The 20,060-nt window shown below is 39.5% G+C and overlaps 1 protein-coding gene across 1 annotated transcript in view; it reads right to left on the reverse strand.

Moving 5' to 3' along the window:
- MAP3K21 (mitogen-activated protein kinase kinase kinase 21) overlaps positions 1–19,829 on the reverse strand; it is a 44,414-nt gene extending 24,585 nt beyond the window's left edge. Inside the window, exons 1-2 of the mRNA XM_054196533.1 lie at positions 18,972–19,829; positions 399–579 (exon numbers count right to left, since the gene is read on the reverse strand). Coding sequence (XP_054052508.1) covers positions 399–579; positions 18,972–19,719 — 929 coding nt within the window. The 5' untranslated portion in view covers positions 19,720–19,829. The remainder of the gene's footprint in view (positions 1–398; positions 580–18,971) is intronic.
- Between the last annotated feature and the right edge of the window lie 231 nt (positions 19,830–20,060).

A 20,060-nucleotide genomic window follows, 5' to 3' on the forward strand; every position in this document is an offset into this window, starting at 1 on the left:
TTTCAAACATCTGATATATAGTAAACATACCAATACAAGATCAATTATATGTTAACGTATCAAGAGTATATGGCTGTTTATATTAAGACTCCAGATCAAATGCTTAGGTATCTTAACCAATAGATATTTTAAAGGCTTCTCTTAATGAGATCTTGCTTTCTCAAAAAAAAAAAAAGTTTTTCTGTAATTTTCCCTCTCCCAGTTTGCAAGTCATTAATAACTAAAGGTAGGTCAAATGAAGTAAGTGCTGAGAAATTAGTATGTTTCTTAGAACAGCTATACTTGCCATATGCTGAGCCAATAACCTAGGAAACCACCAAAAAAATACAAATAAAAATTCATTCAAAAACCTCAATATAGTTATATTGAACATGGTCTTCAGCAGACAAACTTCTTACCTCCAAATATCACTTCCTTTAGAAAACATGGAGGACTTGATAACTTCTGGAGCCATCCATGCGTAAGTCCCCGCTGCACTCATTTTGGTTGTTCTGTGCCACTCTCTAGCCAGACCAAAGTCTGTAATCTTCAGAGTTTTATTACAAATGTCATCATGTTCCATCTTCTCTAGCAACAAAACTGTAAAAGATTGAGTTTGCAAATTAATGCAACGGGAATCAAAATATCCAGTCCTGTTATAAATTTCACATACAACTTGTACACCACAGCTAATTGTGAAAGTGTTATTGCAATATTTATAAACACGAAAAAGGTTTTTGATAATTCTAAGCTATAAAAGCAAGAAATATCTACAGTGTCATGAGTTCTTTATGCAACTGTGTGAGTAGATATTAAACTAGCACAAGAAATCCACCGTAAAGACATGTAAAGTAAAGCACATAAGTTTAAGAAAGCCCAGAATTCTATCATCCCCACAGATGATGACCAGCTGTGAAAAAGCTATTCCCTTTGGAACAAGATTCTGCAGTAATAAAAATAGCAGTAGTCAAACAAAAACAAGTGTTAAGAATTCTTAGAAAAGACTTAGAAAACAAAGCAGGACACCTTATGTCAATGTATAAAACTCATCCTTAATACTGCACCCAATCCTGGTTCCTACTCATCTCAGAAAGTATATAACAGAACTGAAAGCGGCACAGAGAAGGACACAACCAGGAAGCTCAAAACAGCATGTTCAGAGCTACAAGGAATGGTTAATAAGGAGTCTTCCCCCAAGAAAAGAAACAGTTGAGAACAGAATCTATATGAACACCTACAGAATGAAGAAAGCTACAGGTAACAACTGTTCACAGTTTCTCAACACAAGAAATGGACATCGAGCAAAATTAGCAGGTAAGAATCAAACGCGTGGCAGTTGTTCACACAACACACAGGTAGGTGAATTTTGGAATTCTTGGCATAGTATGCAAATACTATTATTTTACATAGATTTAAAAAGCACCTACACAAATTCAGAGAATACAACTCCATAAAGAGCATTTATATCAAAAAAAGTGGGTTTACATTCACGAAATACTCAGGCTGCAAATCAGCACAAGTTGGGAGGCTATATACCAGGGAAGTCAGCTTGGCTTGGGAGTCCCCAGGTTGCAACAGGACACTGGACTCTGATTAAATCCACGTTATGCTATATCCACTGCACCTTCATGGATGTTTAAGAGTAAATTATCTTTTTTTGCTCTTGCATTGTGACTTGTTCACAACACAACAGTATTGTCAGAGTTGTAATACACCTGCACAAAATAGTATAAAAGACAAGAGAACTAGTTTATTGTGTTAGAGCTCACAAGAAGACAGACAACAGATTCAAAGGGATCAGTATTAACACACCATGATTTTAATTCCATATTCATTTTCTCTGTCACTGTCTGCTGCAGTAACTGTTAGCTTTAACTTTCTGTTAAAATGATCTCCTGGGACAAAGATCAAAGGTTAAATTACAAATAAGAAGAATCATAAATGCATGTGTTTTCCAACTATATGTATGGCAAAACACAGTACAGAGAACCCATTAATAAAAAAGCAGAAGAAGAATCCCCATCCCTTACAGAGTAAAAACCGATGACCTTGCATTTGCAATTGCAAGAAATCATTTGTAAGAGTGCAATCTGTACCAGTAAAAATATGTCAAAAATGACATCAAATCCAGATGAAAAAAAGAGAACCTCATTCCATTGTCAGTAAGTGTCTTAACACAGAGTAGGAGAAATGAAGGCAAAAATGGTATAGACAAACCAAGAGCTCACCAGTTAGCACCACCAGAGCAAGTTAAATTAATGCAAGAGTTTTTATACTTTTATACTTGAATCAAAGACCTATTGTTTGCTATGCCATTTCAAACATGTTCAGCAGAATTCCTGACATTCCTTGTCAGTCAATGTGACCGAAACCAAAAACAGTCAGTCTTGCAAAAGGTAATAACTGGCATGTGGCCAAGTTTCATCCTACAAAGGGACAACGTTTCTTAGCAGTTCAAACTTCCCTTTCCGGCCAGTAGCCAGGAAAACAGCAATACTATACACAGATTACTTAGCAGCTGGGTAGTAAAAATGCTCAGCATAGCTGAGTAGTGCTCCGTAAGTGCTTCCCCCGCAGTAGCCTAGCAACCTTCGCTATAGCATCCTTCTGCCATTTCCACAGCTTCCCGCGCCTTGCTGGCTGCTAACCTGTGAGAAGTCACTTTTACAATCCTGTGCTTACCCCATTCACTCAGCCCCCCTCTTGTTTCTTTTTCAGATCCCTTAAATTGCCTTTTCAAATCCCTTAAATTGCCATTAATACACCTACAACATCAAGAGCCACTTTCTGGTTTACTTTAACATCTTTTTAGACTTTTTATTTTCCACAAAGAAGAAAGTTGATACTTACATTAGTGCTATCAGTCTGACAAACACAGCCTAAAATATTTAAAAGTACAAAGCCTATTTGAAAATAAATTCAAACCTACCAAAAAAACAGAATTAGTTTAAGAATGCAGAAATACAGGAAAATCATATGTCCACGTCATTTATTTTGACGAAAGCAAAAACAGAGACTGACTATTTCAGAATGAATCAAAATCTAAGAGAAGACGTTTAAGTTCCATATGAGAAGACTACTTTATGCCAAACTAGCCTAAAACTTCATCTTGGACTGTTATTCAAGCATTCCACATGCTACAGCCAGAAATAAACATTTGACTAAATATTTTAAGGTTGCATATGTTTCCTACCAGTTACACCATTTTCAACTCAATTCTGAGTTTAACACACCTCCCTTCGTGACTCTACATTTCTGCAATGAGATCAAGGGGAAGGGAAATTTATTAACATAGCAGCAGAGGTTAGGGTGCCACATGCTGGGCACTCTTTGAATATAAGAGACAGCAATGCCCAGAACCATTTACAGCTGGGGAAGAGAACTTATTGCACTTTATTTTCAATAATTCAATGAAATATAAATCAATAGGTTGAAGATAAAAGCCAAATAATCCTTAAATCAGAGAGAAAAATTAACAAATACAAATGCTATGTGGTAAAGTGGTATTGAAATTGGTGGATATGATTTTGCGTGTGTCCTAAAGATTAAAGAAACTTTTGACAGTGCAGCAAGCATAGACAAGGATTCTAACAGCATCCCTAACAACGATACTGCTATTTAACCATACAGATGAAAAAAAACGTTACACGCTTAAGTTATCTAATGTAACTAAAAAGAACCTGGAAATCCAGTATTACTCATTCTCGCTCACTGAACGAAGTAGCTCATAGAATTATGAAATAATTTAGGTTGGAACAGACCTCAGGATGTCAAACCCCCATGACTCAGAGTAGGACTACTGTTGTAAAAAGTGTAAGTCTACTATGAAATATTTTTATAAATCTGTAAAGTTATTGCACTATGCCAGAATAAAAGTAAACATTATTTATATTCAAAACAACTGTATTGTATTCACTCAACTACAGACGTTAATTTAACTTAAATGTCATCTTAGAATAGTTTTTGAAGAAAACTAGTTACGGACAGTCATTAGGGACAGTAATTAGGCATAGAAAAAGCAGCAAAATTATAGCAGAGTTACATTACAAATAGCTCATGTCATAGTAATCACATTTTGTCCTGATAGATGGTTTCTTAGAAAGGGATAAGGTAGCAGACTTGAGCAGACATGAATACAGTTTAGGAAGTTTAATCATACAGACAGAATAAACATTAATCAAAGAATTCCACACACGAGTTGCATGAAGGAAAATCTTAAGAGACAAGTTATCAGAATAAAAAGGAATCATCACTAGGAAACACGCTTGCTTCACATGCAGATGTGCCATCATAGTAAAAAGACAAGGAGTGTTTCAAGAACTGACAGCAAAGTCAGAAGATCCTGCTCACTCTGAAGATAACCAGATCATCATACTAGAAAACATGCAAAGTTGGAAGGAACCAACCATAAAACCTACAGCTTTAAAGCAGAGGTGAAGGAAGAAGGCTGGCTATTCTGGCTAACTGAAAGAAAACAAAAATAGCAGCTACACATGCACAACCTGCTCATGCAATTCTAAAAGGCACAACAAAAAGGCTTTTTTTTTTTTTAGTAGAAATAGGAAAGTATCAATAGAATCATACAAAGCATAAGACCTTAAACGAAATACTGGATGACTAGAACTGCACATATGTGCTCAACAACAGGAACTTAAACTGGAACAGATGCAGAAAATAGAAGTGGAATGGTTAGGAACCTATAATGTCTTTTATTTAGATAAATCAGAAGAGCTTGTCCTTTTTGCTAGGTTAAAAAAATGTCGAGAACAGTTATGAGAACAGAAGTTCAGAAGTTAGCCATATCTAGAAACAGGATGCAGACCTATAGCACTGGTGCTCTTATCAATGAAATATGCTCCTAGGTGCCCTGGTTGATCCATCTTACTGGTATGCTCGTGATTAAATTCAGTTCTAGATCTGGAGCTACTGGGGTGGGGAGAAAGTCATAGCAGATTTCAAAATATTGCTTCTTTTCTCCCACTCCCCTTTTGGCCCTCCTTTGCAGCGTAAAGCACAGTTTACTCCTCAAAACAAAGTCACAAGATCCAACATATAATCCTATCAAACCTAACGGTTCCTGAAAAAGCAATGCCATTAATCTTTCCTGCTTTCTTCCTGCATTATCATAGTTACAGCTGGAGTCTTTTTCTACTAATCTTACAGCACATTGCAAGTATTTTATGGTGTAACAGTATGCAGATAAGATGTTCTGCACTTTCAGAAACTAAAATCTATCACACAGTTGCCCAAGACTACAACAGAACTGGACCTGCTGAGCCAGCCAGTACTTCCCAAGTCCATGTTCCTCTATTAAAACAGAACTGTCAACATCTCTCTGCCAAATCACTACTGTTCCCATACAAGCTATTCTCAGTCAGGAAAGGCACTGAATTTAGGCTTGAAATGAGGCAGAAGTCCAGTAAAATCCCCCTCAAATGCTCCCAGTGCCCCCTGCTTTTTCCTGTGCCATTCCCTTTCCACCACTCCATCCAAAGACTCTTCCCCTCTAGCAGTAATGTTTGCTTTGGGCTACTGAGAGCAAAAGGTAAGAGATGAACTGCAGCATGTCAGGTTAAAGATGCATAAAGTGGCAGTCCAGGTCTGGCCAGATTTGGAGAAGAGTTGCCTTTTCTGTTCTGTTCTTTTTTCTTGTGAACTTGGGTTAAATTTTATTGGGGGAAAAAAAAAAAGTGAGAAGCAGGATATGGACAGATAGGCTGTAACTGGTCGAGAAATAACAGAACAGAGCACATTTAGACAAATCAGATTCCTGGGGTACGTCTCCTCTACCAAATTCACACAGGTCCAGAACTATACCCCTAGTGCTTTCAGGACTAAGCTGAAAGTCTAGAGAGGAACTGAAAGAATTTGTTTAAACTGCAAGCATTTTGTTTAAAGCATAATTTTAAATAAAAGGCTCAAATTCTTGCCTCAGTTTCTCTCCTTTTTATTTCTTAAAACTCATGTAGCTTAAGAAACAGTATTTACAGCAAGCCTGAGGGAAGCCTGGACAGACCTTGTTCTTGGCAGTATACTCAGGAAACCTCCACCTAGTACTAAGCTCCTCAATGCTACTCTTTTAATGCAGTTTATTTCTTACAGTCCTACTTTTCTTTTTATTACTAAAAGTTATAGATTATATTCCTCCAACCTTCTCTATCTCAAAGTCCCCATTTAATGTAATAATAATATAATTTAATATAATAATTCATTTGACAAGTTTTTTGAAATCCAAATACTTTATGAAGTAAAAATCACTTTTATTTTATAATGCATTCCAGCGCTTTCAGGTGACCATTTTCAATTATTAGTGATTTAAACCAGTTGAATAAACAACGTATTCCGAGAGAAGCCAAGTCAAAGGATTGATTTGGATACCTTTTTAATAGTTTAGATGTACTGGATTCCAACTATCTTTTAATGCTTAAATTTAAAAACAAAACATCCTGAAATATTCAAGTCCTTTCTATCACTCCTATCCTCTTTATATTCTCTTTATACCTTCTACTATACCCTCTTCATATTCTCTATTTTGTTGCTACTAAAAATAAAATGTTAAGCAACCATATTTTCTCAAGTTAGTTATTAGCCACCAACTGCTTCTTCCTACCTTATCTATAGTTTGCTAAATAGCTGACTATTGTGGTTTTTTTACAGATACAAACTATTTAATAGCACAGCTATTTAAGTTACTATGACTATAGGTAAGACTGCCCACATGCCCACTACATTAATCACCACTGATAATGTCATTCATAGAGAATACTGGAAAGAAATGAAAGATGTTACACTGTATAGTTCTACTTGCAAACAGAGATTGTCCAGACAATGCTGCTACTGTAGTACATCCCCCCGCACCCAGTCAGTTCCCTCTCCAACTGTTTGCAAGTGAATCTGGTTCCTGTTAATTCACTAAATCAACACGCAACAAAACCAGCAGGGCAACCTTGTCTCTTTACCTGCTAACTACCAGGCAGAAAAACCCCCACTTATTAAACATCGTATATCCAGATAACAAAGTGCAACATCTTGTCAATATTAAAAGGTCTATCTCCATTATTTGGAGCTGTTGTTTGGTTCTGACTGTAATTAGAAATTAAAATTTCAACACTGCTTACAGAAGCTATGCCCAGTTTTTAAACTGCAAATTAACTACCACAGTGAAAACATCAAGCGTTTAAACCACAGATTAACTATCACAGTGAAAACATTAACTGATAGGACATCTTCAATACATACAAAAGATACGTTTGCCTATAAAGCACTGCTTCTTCAATACCTTCCTTTTCTCCTACAGGTTCTCAGGATAACAACAGTTATCCTCATCTTTGCTTCTGTCAGATTGCCATTATCTCACTAGATTAAGTTTAGAGCTTACCATCAGCAAGGGAATTTCATCCTTTAAACACTGACTACATATGCAGGAGGTATTTCTCTACTTTTTATTATAGGGATACTGTGCTCCTCTATCATCTCTTTACAGCACGCATATATCCATTTCTTAATTTTCACACTAAATTGAAAGCAACTCAACAACTGTTTGTTCTCAAACGTATTTGTCTAAAAACATCTAGCTTAAAAAAAAAAAATCTACCTCACAGGAGCCAACATATATTTTAAAAAAATCCTGAACAGAGTGTTCCCAATTGGAAAGCCAAAACAAGACAAGACTTGAAACAAAAAGTCCTTGACAGCATGAATTGACAAATACACACTAACCCCATAAGAAAAGCACATCCCATAGTGGGACACGTGGCACCAGAAAACCACCAAAGCATGAGAATGACGGGGAGTCAGCTGGCTACCTAGAGAAAATGCAGGGAAAAGACGAGAGAAAGAGGGATCAGAGATTTCAACAGCTTCAACACACCTTGCATCACGGTTTTTTTTTGCTCCCCCTTCACTTCTTTAATAACCATTATTAAAGCAACTTTGGGCAAATGGAAACTTGAGAGAAAGAAAGCAGTTTTAACAAGTTACTGGCACAGGCTGCAGATGCTGCGAGTTACTTTGCTGCCTGCCATTTGCGCTTCACTTGCTGTTCATATAGCTCTGTAACGCAAACCAGAAATTTCTATTGTGCCATAAGTAGTAGTACCAGAGGTAACACACATTTGTAATTAGACATTCAAGTAATCATCATTTAAACAGTAAATTCTGAAAATTGTGTATTGTTATCAGCAGAAAGCAGACCGTATACTAAACATCTCAAGTTTTCTGTTTAATAAAATATTAAGCTTAGTTCTCCTATTTAAATACCACATTTAAGAAAAGTTACCTCATTAGCGCAATTCCTCTGTAATTTTACAATGACAGGAAAATTAGTCAACACTGAAACTTAGCTTTAAAAGTCACAACACTCAGTTATGCAGCACCTACCAGGAACTTCCATACTTATTTGAAACAGCAATTACTTTCTTGTATAGTCTTTCTTCTTTGCTTGTTATTTGTTTTTAAAAGGCAGCTGTGCAATAAAAACTGTGACCAAAATGCAAGTAGATTAGAAAGAAATGCTAAGAACAACTAACAGTTTTTTCTGTAATAACAGTTACGTGGTAAATTGCTCGTTCCTGACTAAAATATTCTTCTAGTTTCAAACTTTACAGAACATAGTGGCTGTGTATCTGTTCCTTGAAGAACACCACCTTTGTTATGAAATTGCGATTTATTTATTTTTTTAAGGAACTTCTTTCTATTCCTTAAAAAAAAAAAGCAAGGCAAACTAAAGTTATTATATTCAAACTGGAAAGGGAGTCTTAGCCAACATACAATGCATCAGGTACAGTTTCCTCCACCAGAAACTTTCAAAAACTTATTAATTACCTCCCTTACCCCAAATTCAAGACCTGGCCATTCCCTTCAAGACAAAGCAAAGCAATATATGCCATGCAACACACAGAATTCACCAGGGCAATGCAGCTGCAGTTTATAATCTCAAAAATGGCATCCAGGTGCAAGAGCTGACAGAGGTTACCTTCCTTCAGAAATAAGAAGTTAACTTATCTATCATTATTAAAATAACTTTTTCAATATTTAATTTTAAAAAACTAAGGTATTTCATTCAAATTTGTTTTGGATTAATATAATTAAATTTTTTTGAAGTAAACAAAACATGACTTGATGCAATTTGATATTTCAAGCTAATCAGGAGAATACACGGCTTCTGAATACATGCAAGTACTTACATAGTTGGCATACTTTTCCTAATAGTAACACATTACACTCGGCAATTACATACTTCTTTGTTGCTTTATTTTTTTTCTGATCTATATCAAGGTGCATTTGATGTGTTGAAATTAGAATATTTAATGCAGAAAAATACCAGTTCAAAATTAAAGCAAGTTTAGAAAAGCTTAATATAAATGTATAGATACATGAAAAATTTAAAATGCATTCTACCTTTAAAGGTGACTTACTAACCGAACTGAAGTATAAGGGTGTAGGCCCATGTCACAACTAAGACCTTTATCACTGAAATACTTTAATTTCCTCTCCAGTTATAGCCCCCCCACCCTCACAACTTTTTTCTCCTTGCACTGAATCTAGCAACTGGTAGTCTTGGGAGACTCAACTAGCCAGATAGCTCAGCTGAAAATGAAGTCTACAAATAAAAACAGCTTAGAGTAGTTTTCTGCTGGATCCCTCAGCTGATTTAACCCAGACCTACTGACTGTGCAGGCAGAGATGAGTAGATTCCGCTGACACATGGGAGGGGGGAGAGCCTGTACCTGGAGATGGGTGGGGAATCCTCCTCGCACAGCCAGCTGCTAAATGAAGCCACACATCACCTGCTGTAATAAGTGAGAAGTCAAGCAACATTTCAGAATTAATAGATCTAACCCTTTTCATCTAGTTTTAATCAGGAATGTAAAGACAGAATCCAGATTTGCTGCTTTTTTCCATTATAAAATCATCTTTGATGAAATTTACTATTGAAAAGAACCAGTTGAATAAACTGAAGACAAAAGAATATTCTCCTTCCCTTTCAAGATGCCTACTGCTATGAAACTGAACAAATTCTGGTTGTAGGTGCTTAGTCAAGTTTAGTCATTGAGTTCCCTTAAAAACGTATCAGTTAACATGAAACTCCTTTAATATCATTTCTATCAGGTATTTTAATAGGTTACACTCCATAAAGAATTCTGACTTACGTTGTCAATTTCTTTTATACAGAATATTTCAGAGAGTCTTAATCCTTTAACACCATTTTTGCCAAACAACCTATTTCAAAAAAAAAAAAAAGGAGAAAAAAAAAAAAGAAACTCAATTTTTGAGCCCACTTTTTTTTTTTTTAAATACAAAGCTTGGGAGGAAAAAAAATATATCAAAATATATTCTGTGGGGTAGGATTCCTGTGTTCCACCCTTGCAGTTTCTTCAGTAGCTGAGAAATAGCCCCTCAGGACTGCATTTCCAAGAACTCTAATCTTCTTTACTAGCAAAGGCAAAACACTGATTTTGAAATGAGAACTCTGCAAAGTTGGCAGCGCACTCTTTCTCTTGGGAGGAGAAAAAGGATGGGAAAACCTGCTCTTTTGACTCAATAATTAGCGTTAACATTCAGTAATGAGTTAAAAAGTACTTTTTTTTTTTCCTTTTTACATAACACATGAGGAAATACATGCAATTAGTTTCAGGAAGAACAGTGGCATCTAATCCTAATGGAAAAGAAAAATCACAAAACTGCCCAAACATTTAGTACTAAAATCTAAGCAGTTCTAAGGGTTAATTTGTCCCATAATGAGCCACAGCAATGAAGCAGTTACTCCAGCATTTTCAAGAGGGAGGGCCGGCTTATCAGCTCCAAGTTAATAGCACACCTGCCAAAACACAGATTTTAGTCGCTATGAAGAGAACAAAGCATGATTATATAGCCAACACTGGCATGTCTAGGACTGATTTAACTGGAGCTATGACCCCACACAAAAAAAAAGGTTAAACTTGGCAGGAAGCTCCAAGAAGGAAGAATACTTCTGTGGTGACATTATACAAATACGTAACTTTTCCATATTACCATATATAACCCGTGACTTTAAGATGCAGTAAGTGGGTCAAAATTTAAACATCCACTTACTTTCAGTTGCTGATCAGAGATAAGCTCTCAGTAACATGGTAAAACAAGGTAAAAATGGTGAAATTAGTTTTAAACTGTCAATCCAGGAATGTACATTTATGACAGCAGTTTTATTTTGGTACTGCTACTATAGACAGCCAAGATATTTGGTATTTAATATATTTTATCTATATATATAATCCATATTCTTGTTGACTTCAATGCCATAATTTTGCCCCTAACAAAAACCTCAAAAACCCAAAGCTCAAAAAAAAAAAAAAAAAAAAAATCACTGCACTTTTTAGAAGCTATTAGACCTATTACTGAAGGTCATTGAGATGAATTTCGATGCTTTAAATTTTAAGAGATCATCAGAAATAAAAATTCCAGGACAGAAATCACCCATGCCACAAACACTCCTTGCAAATGTTCATTGTACAAGGCCTTCATGTTTCAGAACTTGAAACAATGAAGCATGTTTAGAAGAAAGTTTATACTTAGCGATAAGAAAACTTACAGATTGCAAACAAAAAGCGATTCTCTTCTAAGGTCAAAGAAACCACAAAACAGCAGCCAACATCAAAATACAGTTCAATGATGTGTTACCTCTCTATTCTTTTGAAGTTGCAGAACACAACATTGTAATGAAACTTTTAATATTTGCTAAGAGGGTCTAAAGGCATGCACTGTGCTTGCAGTCCTCGGTGGTGGTGGGGAAATAATCTGCAACTGAAAACTCAGTTATATCTCAACTTTTTCTAATGCTAGGCTAACACTATCAATGCTCAAATCCCAACCCCATTTTGCATTCTATTTATTTAAGCACAATACCTCATTTCACAAGTGTTACAGTCAGCAGTTACTTATTTCTTACTGTTTAGGGGAATTAACAAAATTGTGTAAGTATTTTAACAGCTAATGGGAGGTCTTTAGCTGCCTGTTTTTCCGTTGACTTTTCTGGAAATGGGTCAGTTGCTCGCTGCAATTTTCAGAGGCAGGTAAGTATGTGACCATATTCTTAGGGCACCAGCTTTAAAAAAAAAAAAAAATGGAACCAAATAATGCTTGAAGTCTTCTTTGATTCACAAATATTGCAAGCACTCTAATCCAAAGTCCTACAGTTGAATAATGCTACCCCAAAACAGAACTCTTTTTCAGTAAGGACAGTCAGAAAGTGTGACATACAGACTAGAAACGTGACTCCCCATGTTGGACATGAAGAGGTCACCAGAAACCTTGGTGCAAACAAGCCTCTTGCAGAAACCTGCTAGGAAAGAGTCCAACAAGAAGGAGGAAAAAAGAAAAAAAATTCCAACAGCTGTAAACCAGATAATTTGGTGTCCTACAGTGAGACAGAGAAGAAAGGCAGGGAGAGGAGAGACATGAAGAACCAAGTGAGGCCCAGGAAAAGATCGAAGTAACATTATTCTTGAATTAATAATCCTACCTATTAAAGATGCAGAGTTTCGACACCAAATAAGGAGTAACTCTACAGTTGTCAGATGGACATGGTTGGGGAAACATTAAAATGAAAGTCTGAATTAAAAATGAGTTATAAATAGGTGTATTAAAAGTTCATGGGTTTTAAATTAATTATATTACACTTAGCTAGTGTTTCAGCCTAGAATCTTGTTTTCAGCATTAAGAACTACATATAAATATGCTTGAGCCTTGTTAACTTTTAGGGAAATTGTTCTAAATTAATGACTGGTTTTTTTCCACCTGTTAATGTCCAGACTTCAGATACAGAAAAACATCAAACAAATGGCTATTGCAGTTAAATCTTCATCTACAAATAAAACAACTGCTGAATGTTACTCCTCCTCTGGAAGCTTACAGACTGTACAAACAAATATTGTGCTACAGAGTAGTAGTTCACAAAATTTAATTTAACAGATATTAAAATCATTAAGTTCCTGAATATTAATTTTAAATGCTGAAACACATCCTTCAACTGGAAGTTAGCCTCTGCAACATTTTAGTGCTAGTTATTTCTACTGCAGATTGAGACAACTGCAGCAATCAGTTACTCAAAATCATTCTTTCTTGAATTCCAGCATCTCTTTCTGAACATGAAATAGAAATATAAAATATTTATACAAATATAAAACAGGCATAACACAAAACATTTCCTTTGGTGAAATGGAAAATCCCACAGAATCCAACAGGCTTTCAGGGTCTCTAAGAAAAATAAAATCCCTATCTACATAGTCAGAGCACACATCACAATGAAGTAAATTACTAGGAGCAATGTTTTATGAAACAAAGTAGAACATTTTCAAGTGACATAACTATATTCAAATGAAAAACTTAATAGAGTTCAATGCCATGCTAACTTTTAATAGACCAGAATCTACAAAAAAGATGCTGTTTCCCAAATTGATGGAATTCTGCAATCCTACCATGGTTTGCATGAGGATGGTGTGATTTTGGTGAGGTTTTTTTTTTTTTTTTGTTTGTTTGGGTTTTTTTTTGTGTTAAGAATACTAAGGGGACAAGGTTATTAGAACTAGAGCTCCTTCCTACTATACATTTCCAGATGCTTCAGAATGTATGACCAGTTATTATGTTGTAATGCAGCAGCTTTGTCTTTATAGCAAAGCACAAGGCAGGGCTACTGCCACTCATAGAAATGGGATAGGAAGCTGATGTATGTGGAACAGTTTCTAGCTTTATGCAATTTAAGTAATTAAGAACAGTGCAAAGCATTTAAGTGTCATGACTTCCTATACAAATACAGCATGGAAAACTACAGCACAAGAATTTTAAACTGCTAAATAACTTCTGGCCCCACTATTTTATCTGACTGACATTAGTCAAAGCGATACCATGTTCTCAGAGATATGGTTCCTATGGGTTTCACGAAAGTCAGCTGCCTTACGGAAGAGGAACTTCAGTTAGTTCTGCCAGAAAAAAAGTGTTCTTTCCTCTCCAGACCTCAGAGAGGCCAGCCAGTAGGTGCTTAGCAGCTAGCCAGGCAATATAAACAGTTTCACACCAGCTACAGCATATGCAGCCTGCTATAGGAGGTGGCAGGAGTGACCCAGTACTGGAGGTGGGCACCCTGGGACAGTCAGGCTTAGCCCAGAAGGGTCGCTGGGAATAAGGAAGAGAATGGAAGAGCAGAAGTTCCACAAATGAGAGCACCATGAGGAGGAGAGGGATGTGCAGAACACATACAGGTAGAAAATCAGTTTTTTGAATTTTATTACAATATACCAGGTGAGCAGTATTTGGCACAGTGCTATTGACAGAGACAATTCCAAGTTTCACTGACATTAAAGGACATCTTGGAACTTTATTTTGCAGACAAAGGAAGTTAGGTTGAAGCTCAAATCTGCTGAGAGGCTGTCTCTCTTCTGCCTCAAAACTACCAAGGACAATTGTAATATAATTTAATTTTTAACTTTCTTGGTAACTGTACATTAGAAAATGCTGAATTTTCAAGCATTTAGTAAGAACTAAGCAATCCTTACAGCTCTACTTGTGATGTGAGCAAGTCTTCCCTCTTCAAAACAGAGCCAAGAGACAAATTATGCACCCCAGTGATTTCAGAATAAATAAAATCAGTTCAGAAGATGGCACATAGGCATAACTCTAGTTTCTTTCTCCTCCTCTCCCCTAACAGCTAGCCTAAAATTGTTAGATGGAAAAGTTAGAGGGAAAGTAGGTTCCATGAGTTCTTGAAAACCTATCCATCTTATTGTAAAGATGTTTAACAGCACAACTTGCGCAATTCCGCTGCAAATAACCTGTAAGAGCAAAGAACCAGAGATAATTTGTTCTTGCTTTTCTCAAGCTCCAGGATACCTTCCCTCACCAAAAGCAGCTGATTCAACAGTTCTGTCAAACCACATCACACTTCCTTTTGAGGTTTTAAACCCAAATGATTTCTGTTTTCTGACCATCTTTCATGGGACTAGTTTGAAGAACGTCACATTAAAGTGGATTGCCCAATTGCAGTTTCGCTGTTCTCTTGTATGTTTGATTCCTTCAGATTTCAAATATTGCTCTCATTAGCATTATCACATCCATGCCCTTATTCAACAAATCCTTGAAACTCAAGCTGTCCTTGACAATTTCAAAAAGTAATATAAAGTCAACACACTTCAGAGAGCTGAGGGCTGCAAAGGATCCTGGGATGTTGGAGGAGCTGGTGAAAGCCATAGCAAACTGAATCCTGCTCACATATCCATCTACGACAAATGAGTACAGAGTACTTTATCAGTATTGTGTTAGTACATGTAATCTGCATAAAATCAACTTTATGCTTTACTTTGTATTCACGGATAGGTCTATGCTGTAAAATAGATATTCTGAACTTTTTGAAATGTTTCCTACAAGTACGCAAAGCTGCTGCACTAGAGATAAGGTGCGCTTTTTTTTTTTAAGGCAGAAGTACTGCACAGTCCTTAACCAATCCCAGAAACATGAACCTCTGCTTTCTTTACACTAGACTTCAGAAAGTAAAAACTTTGCATACTCTTATCTGAATATATTACTAGCTTTCTTCAGAATACTAAAAAAGAATCAGGAAAGGCTTCACAGAGCCCCTAACCAACCACAGGTCTCCTAACTAATGGGGGGTCCTTGCCCAGAAAAAAGCAATTTGATTCCGCCAGAGAACAAAAATTGCCCTTTCGAAGAGTCAGCAAAACAGCTGAGATGTGCTAAGACACATGTAACTATTAGTGTCCAGTCTTGTAGATGAATTCATTTTTTTGTTTTCAGTAAAACTTAACTTTTTCATAGTCAGCTGCCACACTTAATCAAGACTAAGTTTGTACCCAGGAGGTACAGTTAAGAATGTTCACGTATTTTGACAATTTTAAAGATATCTGCTTTTCAGTCAAAGTATCATCTATTTCAGAATTCCTTGACTATCCATGAAGGTTTGAAAAACATCAAATTTTATTTCAAATTTTTTCTTCAGAGTCTAGATAGGTAAAGTCCACCTCTTAACCCTTAATTTTAGGTTATCTCCTTAATCTGTAAAGTAAATCTAAGAACTGCTTATGAGGAAGACATTCTCAGAATAGACCATGTTCTTTTTCAGAGAAACTTCTCACCATGTCACCTGCAGAAGGCTTTACAAAGCACCCACAATTTGCAAATCAACATTAGAGGGAAAGATTACTACATTTCATTTTATCACACATATCTAAGACTAAAAGTATTCTTTACACCTTTGTCTTGTCTACTTACGAATAACCTTTAAATATCAAGTTTATTTTAATTTTACATGGACTCCAGAATTGAAGAAACTCTGCCACCAACAAAACTCAAGAGACTTACCCCTTACTTCCTTGTTCATCCCTCACAACCAAGTTTGATAGTTTGTCTTCTCAATATAGAAAACATTTGCATATCTACTTATTTCCCTTTTCTTGCTTTGGCAGAAGCAAAAACCTTTTCCCACCTCCCAAAAGGAGCCCAAGGAAACTTGTGCATGCAAACCTAAGTTGTCATTCGTCTCAACAAAACTCCACTGCTCTCATGGCTCTTCTGTTTGTGGCACCTTCTCTCCAGTTGTGTCAATTTGGCATCAGCAAAACCGCACTAGATACAGTGTCCCATAGATACCAACTCCATAATATTGCTTGGAGAGAAATAACACACTTGCCTTCAAGATGCTTGCTTTCCCTATCGTCTGCAAACTGCAAGCCCAGACATACATCCTTTCTTGATCAAATATATTGGTGGAAGGGGTTCCCTTCCCCTCACCGGAAAAATTATTTCCTGACTATTTGCTAAGGAAATAATTTGGTAAGCATTCCTTACCATGCCATATCAAGGGCAGTCATTCTTCCAATTTGTTGTCCAAGGAAGCAAAATTCCTTCTTAAGGAAAATAGCTAAGGTAGCACAAAACTGATACATTAGTATACTACCTAGAGCTGCTTAATGGAGAGCACTACACCACCACCGCTAGCAATCCATGGAAAGCAGCAATGAGAAGTTAAGGAATGGGTGTTGCCAGATCCCTGTCTGCAGCTATGGCCTCTGCTGAACTGCTACTATCGATCAGTCAACCCTAGCAGCTTTCCACTCACGCTATATAAGACTGGAAAAAGACTATAGTAAAAGAATGAAGTGAAATTTTCCATGAACAGATGAGTTAACAGAACAGGGGATACTGTCAGGAGTTGCAGTCATTTTAAATTCATTTTGTAAAACTTAATTACTATAGTATATTGTACCACTAGCGTACCATTGTCTTCCAAGGTTATCATTTAGTTGGATGATTGAGACATGATTCCATTTAGCATATTCAATATTGTCTTCAAGCTTCACTAAGATTAAGAAATACGGGTCAGAAAACTAAGTAGCTAAAAAGCGCATGTGCAACAGGAGTTAGTAACAAAAGCAGTGAACAGGCACATACACTGAGATTATAATCAAAAGCCTATTTTTAAAATGCTCTGTCATTATCCACATACACAGAGATGATAATGGTAATCAGTGCACAGCAATCACCAACGCAGCTCTAGCCACTACACTAACCCACTACAGGGTTATGAATTCATTTCAGATACAGACTTTGACACTGTCACCTTAGGAGGCTAGCATGCAGCAACCCACTGTGTCTAAGGAAAGCCATAAAATACTCAAACTACAGTAGCTCACTCTGAACAGAGCTGCAAACTAGGAGGGCACAAACTGCATACAGACAAATTGCTAGAAAACCCTAAAGGTACATTCCAAGAGTTCATCATCTTGTGCTACAAACAGAACCACAAACGTAGCTGAGCTAGGTCCTTTCTTTATCAAACAAATAGTGAAAGTATTCTCAGGAACAGTCCCATGACTGAGCCTTGTCTTAACAACCCATGCATGATGACCTTCAAGACATGCTGCAAAGGCCTTTTAAACAAGGTGCTTCAAACTTGAATGAAGCTTTTTTATTTCTGCTAGACTACTTAAGGAGTCTTAACTAGGGGGAAAAATGGAGTAACACCTTCCTGCACATTTGGCCCATTCAGAACAGAAAGGAAAGTGTAGAGATGGCTTCAGGAGTTTATGGAAGCACACAGACTTCCACTTTCAGGTCACCAATTCAAAACACAACTATAATGGCAAGTCATAAACACCCTCTATTCTAGTAAACCAGCCTTACAACACCACAGCTGCCAAAATCTTAGATGCTCTTGTATCAACAGATGGACCAAGGATCTATCAGACGTGAACTGACCAACTCCCTCACTCTTTCTGGTGCTTCTGTACATGCCGACAGCTGAAAACAAATCTGGCAAATGCACAAGAGTTTCTACTGGCTACTGACACTTCTGTCTCAATGTTCGCTAAGTGAGTGAATTCCAGCAATGCCAAATCCGTACAATGAAAAATAGAAACACATATAATTGCTAGGCAGTGAAACAGAAGCGATACCTGTATTAGACCTTTCCATGACACTTGTTTTACTGTAGCTTTTAAAAGTTAGGACTACAGGACACATCCAAGTAAAAAAAGTTCCGTGGACTTGCAATTGCAGTCGCGCACAGGATTTTATCCCGCTTCGCTTTTAAGCGAGCTCTGGTCGGAGAGGACAGGACTTTGCTCTGTGTGCCTTGCAGGGGGGAACCCTCTTCTCCCCACCTTTCCACCACGAGTCCGTAACCGGCTCACCCCCACGGCAACTAACCCGCCGCCAGCCCAACCTTCTGGCAAGAGGGTGCCCAAGTTGTGACACCCATCTCCCGGCGAACACAGGGACTCCCGGACCGGGCCCGGCGGTCCGTTTCCTGAGCGGGCCGCCCCCACACCGCGGCCACGGCAACGGCCAGCGCCACCACGCCGGGGCCGCCTCAGGCGAGGAGGGCCCTGTGCCGCGCTGCAGCCCGGCCGCGGCAGGCAGAGGGCCCGGGGACCCCTTGGCTGCCGCCTCACGGCCCGCAGGCCCCTCCTCACCCCCGCCCCCTCCATTCCCCGGACGGGACTCACTGTTGCTCGACTTGAGGTCCCGGTGCAGGATGGGGACGATGGCCTCGTCGTGCAGGTAGAGCATGCCGCGGGCGATCTGCACTGCCCAGTTCACGAGGATGTGTGGGGGGATGCGGCGGACCCCGCGGGCGGCCCCGGTCCCGGGGGCGGCGGCGGCGGCCAGGGCCCTGTTGAGGGAGCCGCCGCGGGCGAACTCCATGACCAGGCAGAGGTTGGGCTCCCGCAGGCAGACCCCGTGCAGGGCGATGATGTTGGGGTGCCTCAGCATAGAGAAGAGCTTGGCCTCCTGCCGCACGCTCTCCGCCGTGGCCGTGATGTCCTCGTCGGGGTCCTGCCGCGCCGCCTTCACGGCCACCTCGCGGCCCCGCCAGGTGGCCCGGTACACTTTCCCGAAGCCCCCCACGCCGATGATCTCCTGCAGCTCCAGGTGCTGGAAGTCAATCTCCGTCAGGCTCCCCGCCGGGTCCCCCCGCCCGTTGCCACCGCCGCCCCCCGCCGCCGCCCCGCCGCGGGGCTGGCGGGTCACGTAGTTGGCGGGGAAGATACCGAGGCGGTGGCGGATCTTCCCCGCCCACCAGCCGTCGTCGCCGGACACGGCCGCGTCCTGGGACAGCACTTCCACCACGTCCCCCCGCCGCAGGCTCAGCTCGTCCTCGCCGCTCGCCTCATAGTCATACAGCGCCGTCCACAGCGGGCACGGACCCCCGCCACCGGCGGCCGCCGCCGCCCCGGCGCCCGGCAAAGCCATGGCAGCGTCCTCAGCCCCAGCGGCCGCCAGCCCCACCGACGCGGGGGCGCCCGCCCAGCCGCATCCTCACCTGCCGCCGCCGAGCGGGAGCCGTGGGAGGGGCGGGGGCGCCGGGCAGGGGGAAGGGGCCGGGCAGGGGGAAGGGGCGGGGCCCGGGGAAGGGGCGGAACCCGCCCTGTCGCCGCCGCCGCCGGCGGGCTCCGGCAGGTAGGGCGCAAGCGCGCGCGGGGGAAAGGCGGGGAGGGGAGTGGCGGTGCCCTGCTCCCTGCCTCCCGCCTCCGCCGCCCTGCCCCGCGGCCATTGGCCGCCGGACGTCACGTGGGGCGGTAGGGGGGAAGCGG

Source organism: Rissa tridactyla, chromosome 3 (assembly GCF_028500815.1).
Source record: "Rissa tridactyla isolate bRisTri1 chromosome 3, bRisTri1.patW.cur.20221130, whole genome shotgun sequence".
In the NCBI taxonomy this organism is placed as follows: Eukaryota; Metazoa; Chordata; class Aves; order Charadriiformes; family Laridae; genus Rissa; species Rissa tridactyla.